Consider the following 17,035-nt stretch of genomic DNA (forward strand, 5'->3'; position numbering starts at 1 on the left):
ACTGGTATAGAAATTTGCTATTCTCAAGACTCTAGTATCAATATTTAGAAAATCGATTTTCGATCGTCTAAAAGTTGAAAAACTCAAAATCAAAAAACATTTTGTATATCCAGGTCCTCATAAGTGAAAAAAAATAGAATCATATTATAAAACTAGAATATTTTGTAGAATTATGATATTGGAGCAACTTGTAAGTTGTTGCATACAAGTATGCATCTTAGGCTACATTCACTTTCTCCTCAAGCCACCTTGTACAGTGTAGCAGCATAGATGATGTTTATCGTATCACATCACATCTATGTTTACAAGTCCAGTCAATTGTGTGTGCACAGGTACCTCAGGAACTACAATACATTCAATCTCCCCAATGTCAAGATATCGAGATCCACCTACACTACATGAAACATATCGACTTAGGTGGCCTCTCAACAAGCTATACCAACAATCCATAAGGCCCCAGTGGCCTGCTATTTATATACCATCTCAACGTAGTAGTCATTGACCAGGGATCTACCATATTTAAGCAAGCTAGATGCCCTGTAATAAAGAAGCTCTTTGCTTTCGTTTTAGATACAGTTGACAACTGATTATGATCATCGACTTATTATTACGAATTCATCATAAGTGGAAATCTTATATCGAAAAGCCAAGAGGTTTTACTACTACAACGGTTCTCAACAACAACTAATCCATCAATCTACAAATACTCATAATCAACTGTAATTAACAGCTTCCAATTTGTCTTATACATGTGTCTTTGCTCAGAACTGTGGAATACATCCACTATGATCTGCATTCCGACAGTTCATCCAGTTACCAGATTTAGATATAAACTGTATGTACACTGTATTAGATGTGCGATATTGATTTATACTATAAGAAGATATGGACTTCAGATACGCTAGTACTATAAGATTCATACTATATAAGATATAGGCTATAGATGGCACCACGGACATGGATGGCACTATAGACTTATACTTGTATTCCGACATTGACTACGGATGTTTACCATATCTGGATAGGCACCAAGATTAATGCAATATGAGCTTGTTGCTTCAGATGTGCACTTTATGATCCACGCTATAAGACACATGCTTATATCCGTGATACTAGCTACAGATACTTTATGTACTACAGACTTGTACTATATATGAGACATGCTATAGACATGCATACGATATGCTATAGACATGCCATATATCCAGATACATGCTAAAGATGTATGCTTAGCGATATACACTCAGATATGTACTATTAATATAGACTAAGAAGACTGTACCTATCGGATACATGCTACTAGATCGATATTAATTATCCTTATGGAAAGGATAGATTAGGGTACTTCGGATGAGAGTCTAATTATTCATCCAGACAGAGCTAAATCATGATTAGCTTGCTGGAGTTGTCTTTTAGCATGATTAGACATTAGTTGATCTGAGTTGACTTATTTGTCAATCTAGTTAATAGAACTTTTATCCATTGTTATAGTATATAAGAAGGATCATCTACCTGGCCAGTAGAGAGACTTCACTTTACTTGACACCTGTCAGTTTGATAATAAAACATACCTTTATCAAGTTGACATTACTGTTTTTTTTATTCTTTTTTTCCGTGAATTTTAGTCTGTAAAGCCTCAAATTCCACAACAGTAATAGATACTTTTGAAGCGTATGGAAAGTAGATGGCAAATCATAGAGCACTATCGTTAGCTATGCTGTTCTTTTTGAATCTATATTTGATAACGCCAGTCTATCAAAATACTTGTTAGATCAACTTCTTTCCTTTTTGAGGCTTTGAAAGTGTTTAGGGACCATAAATTTATCATGTTATGATATTACATACAGGCATAATTTCTTGACGTTAAATTATATGTATATGATTAAATTATGTACAGGCTTTAAAATACATTGGTCATAGCAATCAATGGACAGTACAAGCATTGAAACAAGATGCAATCATAAAAGAGCATAATATTGAAGTTAATGACAAGACGTGATTGTTTTTTATTAATGTGTATTTGAGTTTATGAGATCACCATACTTGATGGATTAAGATTTTTGAGGCTATTTTGACTTGTATAGATAGAGGTAGCAGAGATATAAGAACGACTTGGCCTTGTATAGATGTCAGGCATTAATTGTCTTGATAATTGATTGAGTAAGAGGAAGCACAGATGAGAGTAGGGCTTGACCTTGTATAGATGTAGAGATGATATATTTGAACAGTCTTGTCATTTTAGGAGCTTGTAGGAAGCACAGATGAGAGTAGGGCTTGACCTTGTATAGATGTAGAGATGGTATATTTGAACAGTCTTGTCATTTTAGGAGCTTGTAGGAGGCACAGAGAACTTGGCTTGATAGCATTTGGAAAGAACAGCTTGCTTTAAATGAGATAGAACATGAGATGGCAGAGGTAACTAGATAAAGATGAGATGAGTACACAAGTACTGTGGCATGAGTGCGTAACAAACCATTTGGGCAAAGAAAATTGACCATCAATAAAAGGAACCAACACTATATAAACAGGTACCAAGGTGTAAACTTGCTTCACCTATCACAAGATCATCGACACGCTCAAGCCGCCTCCATCTCCGGATCATAGGGTTAAACCCTACTCTCGTCGGCAATAAAGCTTGTGATCATCCCGTAGCATGACCAATGGATTTGTCCTGCAGTCTACCCATGATTATGAAGCGGTGATCCTACTCAGTCCCTACAAAGTAGTTTTTCGGCACTATGTAATCAATAGGTTAGTCAACATGGCTCATAAGTTCAACAAGATAATAACTTACTCGCACAGTTCACCAAGGTCTGCATGTATCAAAGATAGTGTGGCCTTTTTCTAGCATGGACCAAGAGACGTAGAGAGGACCATGGATTTGTAAGGCATTGTATGTAGCAGTAGTAGAGGCCAATAGACAGTAGAGTATTTGATTTAGATGACCATATGTAGAGAGAGAGAGCCCAAATGTCTTGTAGTAGTGAGTTTGCTTGTATAGAGTATTTTGCTTGTTGTAGAGAGATGAGATGAAGAAGAAGAGGGAAAAGCTGTTGAAAAAAATCCCTATTTATATCCTTCTCATCGACTTTCATGTGAGTCTAGTATCCTTGCCACACTCAAATTCGTTTCCTTTTACTTTTCTCCACAATATACTACTTTTAGCGCGTGAAAATAGTACCATTTTGACGTTTGACACTTGCTCTATTTGATCCGCTTCGTCCGAGGCTTTCAACTGTTTTCTGTCTCGAGTTATGTCCATTTTGCTACTTCAAAAAGCCCTTTTTCCACCTTCACATGAAACGAGTTTCCCCATCTCTCCCTAAATGTAATTAACAGACAACTTCTCACGGGCTCAGCCTCATCAGAAAGTAAACAAAAAATGTCATTTGACACTGAAACAAATGCAGTTGGTTGCTTGATTAAGTAATCTTTCTCTACCTCCCCTTAATTTCTCTCTCCAAAATCACACAGTTCCCGATCCTTCTCTTCTGTTGTTTGTATTCGCCATAAACTCTCCATCTAATTGGGCAATACAGGATGATAAGGTTGGCTTACTTGTTGCTTACATCATCTTGGAGCCAGTGCAACAATTGATTCTGGATTAAGAGACAAGCGTACACCTCGGAAAGCAAGAGTATCATATGAATATTACTGCGGCTATCTCCATGGAATGGAACATAATGAATTGTTTTCGAACCAGTGCAAGTCATCTTGTTTCCAGCTATCATGGTTGCAGTCAATAATGTCAATCAAGTGTTTGCGCTACTAGATATCATCAATATGCCCACATTTACATAATGAGTTGGTCATTCTCGTGTATCATTCCTGCAACCTGTTTTTAGTTCTTATGCCAAGAGCATGCATCTCATAAAGAGTCAACACATTTCATATCATTTTTTTTTAGGAATCGTCCTCTTTTAGAACGTACTCGGATCATGCAAGATCAAAATAATTCATTTGCTAAGCAAAATTGAGCTTTAAAAAAATCACTTGTAAAGTAAACAAAAGGACATGAATCGAAGAGAGATAAGCAAGTAAATGGCCAATTTGTGGTCAAAGAGAGGATATTTTATTAGAAAGTATGTACATCATTCGAAAGCAAATCGCTTGAGGAATCCAATGGTACTATTTTCAGGGTTCTAAGTAAAGTACACATCGCGAAATTCATCAAACAAGGCCGTGGGATTTCCAAAAGAAAGAGGTTTCTGAATTAAACTTCACCTGCAATATCAGTTTTATCTGTGTGCTATTCTGTTTCTTTGGATCATGTCACGCTCCTCCTACGTCACCAGCCTGTCCTTTTTGGGTCTCACGTTGGGTACGCTATCCATTTGAGAAGGAGTCTCGCTTTCTCTATAATCGTTTCTGTGGGTATCATTGCTGTTATATTATAGGGCTTTGAGCAATCAAGGAGAGTCTTCTTTTAGCCAGCCAAAACGGATTACAATCCCGCTCGACTTTCTGTTACGATTCGTTGATTTTTGATCCTTTTGCAACTCGATCGACTTATTTTACGAGATTCGACTATGAAAGTTGTAGTGATCATCCTTTACAGCCTTAAGATATCTAGAAGAACTTTTCAATGCGCATCCAACTGTGTTGGGTATAATAGATATTTTGATTGAACTTGTTGAGCAATTTCTGAAATTATGAAATGACGTTTTTGGCGAAAATGTCGAGATTTTATATATCAAGGTCTCACCAACATAGTTTCAGAAGTTGCCCTGAATCGAGAATTAATATCATCACAACATAATAAATGTTCAGTCCTTAGACACTTTACAACCCTAATATGGAACCTGAGCTTCAAGGCATCTGTCAGGCCTGGCTCATATGAGAATAATGATTTTACAATCAATCAACAAAAACCACTGTTAGTTCTACCCTCTTTCCTCTGCTGAATGCTGTCAATATTTTATTTGAACAACGTCTTGGAGCCTTAGAGATTTCACTACTTACTGCAGACATCTTACGCAGCCCATGAATCGTCAATGTCCAGACTAACGTTATTAAATATAGAATGCAAGACGATGATGCCATTATGAACGATATAGAATGCAATAAGATATCATTATAAACGATAGCTTTATGGCCTACCACCTACTTTTCATACGCTTCAAGAGCATTTAATACTGTATTGCAGTATGAAAAGGGCGTTGAGTTTGACAGCTGGCCCCACAAGCCAAAATTAATTCAAATCCAGAATCATAGTTTGTTCCAGATTGGACAAATCTTGATGATTTTGAATTCGATTAAGCTATTTTTGCAGATTCGACTAAGTAAAATATGATGATCACCCCATGCTTCCTTAAGCTTTCTTGGAGTACTTTTCAAGGTGCATCCAATGGTACTAAGTAAAATAGATGATTTGAATAAACTTAACAAATGATTTATGAAAATATGAAAAGAGGTTTCGGGCCAAAATGTCGAAATTTTACATATCAAAGTCCCACAAAGATGATTTCAAAAGTCGCTTTGGATCGATAGAAACATTTTGATTCAAAATATACCATAGTAAAAGTCTCCATTTTCAGGGTGAAAAACGCGATCGTTTGGTTTTTGATGAAAACCATGAGGGGTACCTCATGCTTTTTGGTCGAATTTTGTTCATGTTTTTTTGATCCCCAAAAAGTTGAGCAAAGGTATCAGGAAGTAACTGCCAGACGAGAGCAAGTGTTTGGCCCTATTTTGACAATCTAAAACGGCCTTGGACGCGAGAAAACGCAGCTCAAATGCATTCATATTTTGCTGTATCAAGGGACACTAAGGGCTAAAAAGAAGAAATACCAGTATGCTCTTAGCCCGTATATGAAATAGCTACGTGTATATGGATGTAGAGCATTACATAAGAATCAGATCCACAGATAATATATAGTTTGGAATACATCCACTATGATCTGCATTCCGACAGTTCATCATCCAGTTACCAGATTTAGATATAAACTGTATGTACGCTGGATTAGATGTACGATATCGATTTATACTATAAGAAGATATGGACTTCAGATACGCTAGTACTATAAGATTCATACTATATAAGATATAGGCTATAGATGGCACCACGGACATGGATGGCACTATAGACTTATACTTGTATTCCGACATTGACTACGGATGTTTACCATATCTGGATAGGCACCAAGATTAATGCAATATGAGCTTGTTGCTTCAGATGTGCACTTTATGATCCACGCTATAAGACACATGCTTATATCCGTGATACTAGCTACAGATACTTTATGTACTACAGACTTGTACTATATATGAGACATGCTATAGACATGCATACGATATGCTATAGACATGCCATATATCCAGATACATGCTAAAGATGTATGCTTAGCGATATACACTCAGATATGTACTATTAATATAGACTAAGAAGACTGTACCTATCGGATACATGCTACTAGATCGATATTAATTATCCTTATGGAAAGGATAGATTAGGGTACTTCGGATGAGAGTCTAATTATTCATCCAGACAGAGCTAAATCATGATTAGCTTGCTGGAGTTGTCTTTTAGCATGATTAGACATTAGTTGATCTGAGTTGACTTATTTGTCAATCTAGTTAATAGAACTTTTATCCATTGTTATAGTATATAAGAAGGATCATCTACCTGGCCAGTAGAGAGACTTCACTTTACTTGACACCTGTCAGTTTGATAATAAAACATACCTTTATCAAGTTGACATTACTGTTTTTTTTATTCTTTTTTTCCGTGAATTTTAGTCTATCAAGCCTCAAACTCCACAAACGTTTTTGCTAAATTTGACTATAAAAAATGTCGTTGTAATACTTTACTTTGTAATGCATTTATAAAGAGTCAATAAAGGCGCATCGAATGATGCTGGTTACATTCAGCTTTCAGACCGAAAACAATGAGCAATTTGAGAAAATATGAAAACAGGTTTTCTGCGAATATGTCAAAATCTAGCATATAAAAATTTCATAGAAGCCTCCAGTATTGCATTCCATCTTTACGGTCAATTTGGTCTCATATGTACCACAGAAAAAGTCTTCATTTTTCGGGTGAAAAACGCGATCGTTTGATTTTCGGGAATTTTCCCTTGCTAATACTAATGAAAAAACGAGGATATTCGTGGATTTGCAATGACCCAAAAAATTTTGAGATAAAGCATTAGTAAGTAAGGCGTATCAAAGGAGAGCCACTTGGTGGTAATCCAAGCGCACAGAAGGCTTTGTGGCATGAGTTATCCGTGCTTCAAAATGGCTAAGTTTGGACAGACTTTAGCCTAAAAATAAGGCGTAGTATGTTGTGCTGCCAAAGAAGTAAGTAAATTACAGTTCTGTCTAATGTCCCTGATGTTCTGCATTGTATGGAACTCAACACCTAAGCGGTTGACTCCTTTATTCTATTTCTGAGTCTTGCATCTTTCTTTTTGAAATGCGTAAATACAGTAATTTCATTCCTTGAGCATCAATAATATTATGCAAATTGAACCTCTCTGTTATATTTGAGGCTTTATTGAGTCTCAAATTCACCAAAAAAAGGAATAAAAAAATAGAGCCAACTTGATAAAGATATATTTATTATCAAGCTGGCAGGTGTGAAAAGCTGTTGCATACAAGCATGCAACTTAGGCTACATTCACTTTCTCCTCAAGCCACCTTTTACAGTGTAGCAGCATAGATGATGTTTATCGTATCACACCACATCTATGTTTACAAGTCCAGTCAATTGTGTGTGCACAGGTGCCTCAGGAACTACAATACATTCAATCTCCCCAATGTCAAGATATCGAGATCCACCTACACTACATGAAACATATCGACTTAGGTGGCCACTCAACAAGCTATACCAACAATCCATAAGGCCCCAGTGGCCTGCTATTTATATACCATCTCAACGTAGTAGTCATTGACCAGGGATCTACCATATTTAAGCAAGCTAGATGCCCTGTAATAAAGAAGCTCTTTGCTTTTCGTTTTATATACAGTTGACAACTGATTATTATCATCGACTTATTATTACGAATTCATCAGAGATGCACTTCACTTATCATAGCTTGTCCATGTTGTTGCACAACACAGACATATCTACCCATCAAGAATACCTTAATGTTTATAGACAGTTGTAGCCCTTCTGGCACAACATTCAGAATTCAATATGAGGCGAAAAAAAACAACAACCAATGCAATCGAAACATTTTAAAAATCAATGATAAAGGATGCAGGGGCATTTGGTACACGAAGAAGCTGGTACCTATTGCACTGCTGTGCCTATTATATAACTTTTACTATATAATGAAATTAAAGAATGCCTCTTACATGGAATAGTTTAATGAATGCTAGATCAAGTGCTTGCACCTTGTTGTCTTATTTTTAATACAGAAGGATTTAAATTGTATTTATTTAGTATTACTTCTTTTATTACAAACATTATATTATAATAAATGTCAAATCAATATGAAATCTACTAGTTAAAACCACTTCGCCGTTTGGACCTCTCAGCCAATCAAATCGCTTGAAAACTCCGCTGACCTCAAAAAAATTTTGCGAGGGTTTCCCCCTGTTTTGATGTGAGGCAAAATTTTAAGCTCCGCTATATATAGCAATATAGCTGTTACTATCATCAAACTTCCCTCAGGTGCTAGAGCATGCCTTACTTACACCACCTAGCTTTAGATTCTGGCGTTGAGACTCTCAATCATCACTAAAGTAAGTAGCGATAACCAAGTGGAGGCAGCCTATCTACCTCCTAGCCTCGGATAAAGTCTTGTTGAGCTTCAGGGATAGGCACATCCACACAACGTAAAAAAGGTATGCTTCAAAGAAACATAATAATAATGAAAGAAAGAAAAAAAGAACATAATACTATAAGAGTATAGTAGTACGTAGGCAAAAAAGATACACTCACACGAAGCGATTCAAAGAAAAGCATAACAAACACAACATCAAATATGTTCAAAAAAGTTCGTTGCTGTTGCAAGAGAAATGCATACATGAGCAACGCACATGGTAGTAATAGTCGGATGTAAAGCAACATGACACAAATACGCACAACTGCAAAAGCAACAGTGGTGTTGTAAGCTTGCAATACAGCATAATGACTAATGATGTCTCATGTAAAGCTACAGAGGAAACACTACCAACAAAAGAAAAAGAAGAAGAAAAAAGCGCAACAAGGCAAACATCATGAATGCATTATCACGAGAAAGGAAGCAATAATATAAGCGTTCAAAGAAGTTTTACATCATTGCGACCAGAAGAAAGAAGATACTTACCACTTACCACAGCCACAGATAGACCAGAAGAGTATGGGCAATCACCGGAGACAGACCAGAGAACGAGCATGCACCAAATACAGCACACCAGAAAAGACCATATTAGCAGCAGCGGCAGCAACACCAGCACCATAGAAAAATCAAAGAACAAAAGTTACCAACAGAGGCCAGACAAAGACCAAAGAAGTTACCACTTATCACCACCACAGATAGACCAGAGAATAAGCAATCACCAGAGATAGACCAGAGAACGAGCATACATCACAGATAGCAGACCAGAAAATACCAGACTAGCAGCAGCAGCAAGACCATCAGCAAGACCATGAAAAAACCAAAGAACGAACGACACCGGAGACCAGACAAAGACTAAAGAAGCAACCGCCATAGATAGGAGACAAAAGAAGAAGTTACCAGAAATAATAAGCCAAAGCAGCGGACAGCAGAGACAGCAGAGACAGCAGAGAAGCAATGACAGGCGCACGCACGTCAAACAGGCAAAAAAAATATGGAAACCTAATAAAGAAATTCGGTTAGTGCTGCTTTTACGAGTTCCAGTCCTGGTTATCGAACGATACCTACTATATTCCACTTCAAAGAAGCGGTATCAAGTATTTGTAACAGTACATGGCCTTGTTATCAGAAGCTAAAGTGTTATTTTCAATCAAGAGGGTTCCAAAACCTATATGGTTTGATGCTAAACGCGTTTTGCAAAAAGGGTAAAAGAAAACCGGGGAATAGAAAAATGAGAGGGCGCTCTACCCGACGTCACGATCAGTAGATTTGGCCTCAGATTTCTGCAGTGGTGTCAGCCGCAACTGCTGCACTTTAATTTGAAATTGTGCAGTGGGTATTTTCATGTTCGAATTTGACTTGATTTCAGATTCTTTAAACGTTTTTGCTTCGTTTGACTATAAAGAAAGTCGCTGTAATACTTTACTTTCTAATACATTTATAAAGAGTCAATGAAGGCGCATCGAATGATGCTGATAACATTCAGCTTTCTGAACGAAAATAATGAGCAATTTGCAAAAATATGAAAATAGGTTTTCTGTGAATATGTCAACATTTAGTATATACACGTCTCATAGAAAGAGTTTCCGCTGCTGCATTTCATCTTTACTGTCAATTTGATCTGATATGTATTATAGAAAAAGCCTTCGTTTTTGAGGTGAAAAACGCGATCGTTTGATTTTCAAGAGTTTTCCCTTACTAGTACACATGAAAAGTGTGAGGATTTTCATGGATTTGTAATGACCCAAAACTATTTGAGATAAAGCATTAAAATAAATCTAATAATTGACAGCAATCATTTAATAACGTTCTGGGCACTCAAAACGGCTTAGATCACGAGATATTTGCGATTGAAAACTGCCAACTTTGAGTGAAATTTGACGCATAAATGAAATTCAGGTGGCTGTATTGCTTAACAGATCCACAAAACCAAGCTTTAATAATCAAGTTAAAAGAGCTGTTGCATCATCCTCAGCACAAAATGGCGATAGTACGCGCTCTAATATATTTTTTTGCGAGTATAGATCTATGTTAGCATTAAGGTTGTACGTAAATTGTTCACAGAAATTAGCTGAAGCAACAGTTTCTTTCTCACGAACGTTCTGTTTTTTATCTATATAGTCATTTCTGTCGAGATTCATTCTGTAAAGTTTCATGGGAGGGTTGGAGGCACTTGCATATTGATTTATTGGTGTATTCAGTAAAATTTTTTGATCGCTAACATTAGACAAGCTAAGGTGAATCATAGAGTGCCAGCTTCCCACTGCGTGCAATATTGAAATGTGTTTTAGCTTTAGTATTAGCATAAGATGTACGGTTACTTCTGCATGCTTTCAGAGGCGGCATCCTCAAATGTCGGTAGACTTGGATGAAATAGCCATCCAACGCATTAATGTTCAAGAGCAGTACCATTTGACGCGCATTTCAATTATCCTGTAAAAACTAGTCTTAGACTGAGGATTATAGTTATTATGAAGAATGGCACGTATACATTATTGAAAGGAGAATGTCTGCTGCCATCAAACCAATTATCCTTTTGGCTCCTTACTAACATAACAGAGGAGCTGCTTTAGGAGCAACCTGCGGTTTCTGATCCTTTTAGTAAGTATGTGTAGCTAATTCTTCTATTATTAACTTTCATTTTGACTAAATTTGTTGACTCTGTGGTACGGCAATGTAGTAGCGCATGAGAAATCAAGAATGAATTGCACTGAGCAGGAGGGCTGGACAGTTTATTACATGTTTTTGAAATATACAATGATTATCTGAATCGTTTTTTGATTCGAACATAACATGTTACGTTGTGTTGAATCCATTCGATAATAACATGACACTCTGCTGTCCTACTCACGTTTGTATACGTAGGAATCTCTCTAAATTTATTCAAGCTATCCCTTAATGGCAAATCAACTCTACCTCCTAAAGCCAAGCATTTAGCAGTGAACTATCACGTATAATTTTGACTCAAGCTATTCAATTAACGTTGTGCGATAGATGGTGGTATTCACATTTGAATAGTGGCAGAAGTCGATCTAGTTGGATCTTTTGTTCCAACTCATAAGATGACAACTGAATAATTTGATCGTATTATACCACCTCTAAACTTACTCAAGATATAAAGATAAAGTACCTCGATAACGCATCATTTTTGAAAACTATTTTGATAGAGACTTGCTGGTTATTTGAGATAATCATGTGAAGATATTGCTAGGCTATTTTATATATATTTGTTTGTGTGTTAATGATGTTCTTCTTTATTCACTGCACTTGCTTAGCATTCATGTTGCCACATTTGACTGTTGCGCGATTTAGTCCTTTCAGAAGCAGATTAAGAAAAAAGACTAGAAGACCATTCTGATGACCTACCACAGATCGAGATTCATCTTGTTACAAATGCTTGAGTATGCCATATATTTGTTCATTTTGATTCCTATAATCGAAAGCCAAGCTGGCGGATCCATTTAACAGATAATAGCACAAAAAAATTGGCGAAACGTTTATCTAATCTACGATACACCAATACATACCAACAAGAAATACTTCAAGGACATAATAGATGAAAAGGCATGGATTGAGTATACTAGGCATACTATCACAATTTGTCTCAAATCGTCTATTTCATTAAGACTGAATTGTGCAATTTCAGTAACGATGAATCATGTACACAAAGACAGGATGTACCCAACTATGCAATCGATTTCATCTCTAAAATTGAACGCTCTATTTGTTCCCACGTGGTACTACTTGCATGTCGACGATGTCCACTAATGCGGACAGACATTATCAAGAATAAGGTTGAGGCGAAAGTAATACAGGACAAACCCTAATTATATGCTTCTAACAAAGCTGCGATGGTGAAAAAGTTACTCAAGCGCGTTCAATGTTTCTAATGGGATTATATTGTATACATGTAGAGTACTGCCGCGCATTGAACAAAAGCTACTTCTAGATTCAGCCCCCCTCCCCATGAATGTATACATTTCTGCCACTGAAACAACAACATTCTCTTATTGATCAGCAGAGGTAGAAACAACAACAGGAATGCGGTATCACTCTGACCGAAAACTCTAATTAAAATTTAGAATCCCCTTAAATTGTTTAAGATTTGCCACATAACACTAACGATTTCTTCGTGTGAAATTCAAAACATCGATCTGTACCGGGTGGCCGGTAATAATCGGTCTACTCCCTTGATACGTGCTCATCTAAAACGGCATTCTTATAATGAGACCGGCAAGATCTACTTACATACCAAGACATGTCCTAAGAAGCCACCTTGTAAATCAAAGATGCGAATCGTGGTTCTAGTAGAAGACTATTCGAGACTTGGACGGTGTTCCAATTACCAGATCTGCCATAATAACTCCTTATCGCAATAAAAAACGAATGATTAATGATGACCAACATCAAGAGCAGCTGAAGCACAAGCAACAGCAATAATGCCACCATCAGCGATGGCTCTGGGAGCGACTTCTAGGATAGAGCACTTGTAGCTAATCATTTGAAAAACACCCTATATTCCTTAGTCTGTCATTCCATCGTATCCATGTCATTTAAGAGGCACTAGCGAAATTTGCGCTTTACAATTTCACAGAATAAACAAACCGAATTGTGAGAGCATTCTTCTGGATTGTCATTTATGAGATGCGAGGTCTCCCCCTCCCTTTACTTTATCATGATAACAAGTACCTAACTCTCCTGCCTTGTGCATTTATGGTTATCAACAGCATACGCATCCATTCAAATATGAGACACAACTCCTCATTTTTCTTAATTAAGTTTTTGTATAATTATTCAATGGTGCTGTATCACTGCAGCAACAAGAATTAAAAAAAAAAACCTTCTTAATTACATTGCATGTTGTATGATAGTTTCTTTGTGTCACTTTGTTAAATAATTCTAGACATTTTACATTACAGAAACATGGCTGCAATATTTGGCATGTCGGTGAACACGATGTTTATATATAGAATAAAAGTTCTTGGGCCATTCTACGCTTTTCCTGAGTTACTCACAAAAAAAAACACTACGTTTTTTGGTGGGTAAATGCACCAGGAACCAAAAAAAAAAAAAAAAAAAAAAAAAAAAAAACGCCATGGAAAAAGGGAGACTCGAATCTTGATTAATGATGATATAAGTAATGATAGAATTAAACTAGTATAAGAGTATTCTTGCTAGTTTCCATTGAGTACATGTAAGGTTTAAGGGAGATGAGCATTGTTGCCTCATCACACATGTCTCGGATGTCTCCATGTTGACTATGTATACACAATGAGAATTCTTCGGGAAGGCTGCAATGAATGGTGATCAGGCTGAAGTATGATGATGCAAAAGAAAAAGGCTGGTACCATGTCAGATTTAATACCAACTGCGTTTTCTTTGTAATATCTACCGATATTCATAGCCTTAAATGAGGCGCGTGCGTGTGCGGTCATTGTTGCTGATACACATTGCCCCTATCACTGCTTTCTCCCATTCCTCCAACTAAATTACTACTGTTGGTTCCATTATAATTTTACGTTGGAATACAACTTTTTACATATAACTATTTATATCTATAGCATGTCCTTTTAGGGCAGCATGGTACACAACCAAAGTAAATAAAACTTGACATTTTCATTTGGCTCATAACATTTTTTTTTTTTTTTTTTTTTTTTTTTTTGCTTTTTTTGCTTTTTTTGCTTTTTTTGCTTTTTTGCTTTTTTGCTTTTTTCTCTTTTTCTTCTCTCATGTTGAATGGCTATAGGTTGAAATAACACTCTTGCAAATAGATAGGTAAAAATTTACCTTGAATAACGTCTTTCCTCTCCTTAAAAGCTAATGAATGTTCTAGAGAACAAATATACCAAAATGACTATACAAAGTTCTTGCTTCTGGTCATTACTATCGCTCGACTCTTTAGAGTTTGTTCATATCCCATCGTCTATTCGAAACATCAAAATCGCAACTAAAAATGATCAAACAACCATTCAAGATGTCTTACTGCATCGCTCCCTATTTGAATTTATGCATCCAAGTGAAATTGGAATGGCAAAAAACGACCTGTCAAGCTTCTTGAAGCTTAAAACCCTAGCAGGATCTGTCACGAGGTAATAATACACGAGTTTTAATCAAAAGAAACCTGATAATGATTCGTCTTTATTCAAGATGTCGGCTACTCTCTTTTAAAAGCATGGCCTGCCATGTCTTATCCAAGCATTCTTCTCTGTCGTCTGATTATCAGGTAAGATTGCAATCAATCTATAACATTTTTAGATGAAAAAGCTGTACTGATACCATGACAGGATTGGAATATTATAGACCTTGTTATTTACTCAGCAACAGATGATACAGTGTTGGCGTTTTTCCACAATACAGGTACCTTTGTAGTCGTTAGCTGAGTTGATTGGTGTGATACTAAACACTGCAGATGTGTTAGATTTCAGCGCTTGCCATTTCAACGCTACTCCAATTGAATCTAATCCAAGTTGTACTGCCAGATCAGACAAGGCGTGCTTTGATTTTGAGGTATTTGTTGTACACTCCTAAACAACCGAGCCCTAATTTTTAATTAACGAACCTTAGGATGCATTACGAATGTTACAAGTTTTGAAACTAATACAAAAAACGCTAATTACGCAAATGATAGACGACCACCAACTAGTCAATCCTATAAGAATATTCCAAATCATTGATTCAATCACATTGAAGCCATTATTCGTATGGCCACAGCTGTATTCATTTGTCGACATGATCCAATTCTTGGCAAAAGAGATTTCACTAAGAGAATTCAAAAGTCCATCGAATGGACCAACACCCAGCATCACTGCTGCTGCAGAGGATGTGTCTTGTACTCGCCATTTCTATGCAAACAGCAAAATTGAATTGTCCACCACAAGAAAAGTTTGCGAGTTCCAACGGATTTTGATTCCCTACGGCAACATTTTCTTTGAATCAATTCAAGTAACACCCCTTCCTACCGCCACTACCTCCGCCTTTTTTGAAAGGCATCACACTGGTATGTACATTAATAGTTTTGCCTTGTATTTCAACCTTCAAAAAGTACTCAAATCTGACGGTGAAAAGGAAGAGGTGGATAGAAGACAGCCCTCTACATTTCAACACAAGTATGCGAATGACAGTAGATATATTGTTGCAGCAGATTCAAGGTCAAAACAAGGACATTCCGCTAATGTTCTCTCATCGACAGCCACAGTAGCCCCTTTATACTCGTCTTCTTCGCATTTGAAAAAATTCAGGATACAGCAACAGCATCCACCACACGACTCAGCTATGAGACGGCGAAACATGAGCTGTTCATCCACGGAGAAAAAGAGAAGGAAGGATGCATTTCAAGGACCTGTTGCTACTATATCGCCAGAGAATGTAAAGACCTGTACTCGTTGTCATACAAGCAATAGCCCTGAATGGAGAAGAGGACCTGATGGCCATAAAACGTAAAGTTTTTGTCGTGAATGAAGATATAAAAAGCTTACATGTATATATCTATAGGCTATGCAACGCTTGTGGTTTACGCTATTCAAGATTCAGATCAAAGCAATGGCGCACAGCCACAACCAATCCGCCCACTTCACCTCCTACCAGCTCTTCATTTTCCTCAATCAAGTAGAATTATTCGTATGTATCCTCATCCTTGAATCATTTCTTAAACAACTATAAATACACGTGGAACAGATCGACATCTCATTCTCTATGACAATATATGCTCTTCTCAAATATGAACATGAAATCACACAGCCTTCTAATAAAATTTTTAGCTCATTTTATTAAGTAACCTTCCATAGCTGCCTCTGTTTCGCATTGCATTGTGATTTGAACATTTGAAAAGACCTCAGAGATATTGCGTAATCTTATATACTAGAAGCTACATCCCAAGCCTTTTGATAATTAGACTGGGAGAAGAGATTGGAACATGATGGTTTCAGAAGAGTCCAAAATGTTTGACCGTTCAAATGTTCCTCTAACATCAATCATTGTTGTGGTCAATCACATTAACAAAGACGCGCATGGACTCAAGGCCAAGTGGGGACGACGCAGCCTAGGCAAATATATGTAACAAGTTTTGAGTCTTCTGAGGTCATCCGGTGCTCCAGTATTTGCTTTTATGAGCGACCGGGATCCACTGTGCATGCCCGGAAGAGACGCAGCTTATTATGAGCATGCCCATCTACTTCTTGCGCAGGTTAAGTAACAATTAAATGCATGTTGTAATACATCAAACACTGCGGCCATTCAACCCCTTCCAGATCCTCAGGAAATCTCCTTTTTGA

At 36.9% G+C, this 17,035-nt stretch overlaps 1 protein-coding gene across 1 annotated transcript; it reads left to right on the plus strand.

Moving 5' to 3' along the window:
* Nucleotides 1-14,615: 14,615 nt before the first annotated feature.
* On the plus strand, nt 14,616-16,374 carry ATC70_002264 (uncharacterized protein; the record flags this gene model as incomplete). Its single annotated transcript, XM_064821643.1, has 6 exons — nt 14,616-14,854; nt 14,913-14,988; nt 15,050-15,122; nt 15,184-15,272; nt 15,330-16,201; nt 16,257-16,374. 6 exons carry the CDS (start codon nt 14,616-14,618, stop codon nt 16,372-16,374), a joined length of 1,467 nt encoding a protein of 488 aa, XP_064681329.1.
* Nucleotides 16,375-17,035: the final 661 nt, after the last annotated feature.

Source organism: Mucor velutinosus, assembly GCF_035048745.1.
Source record: "Mucor velutinosus strain NIH1002 chromosome Unknown tig00000093, whole genome shotgun sequence".
NCBI classification, from domain to species: domain Eukaryota; kingdom Fungi; phylum Mucoromycota; class Mucoromycetes; order Mucorales; family Mucoraceae; genus Mucor; species Mucor velutinosus.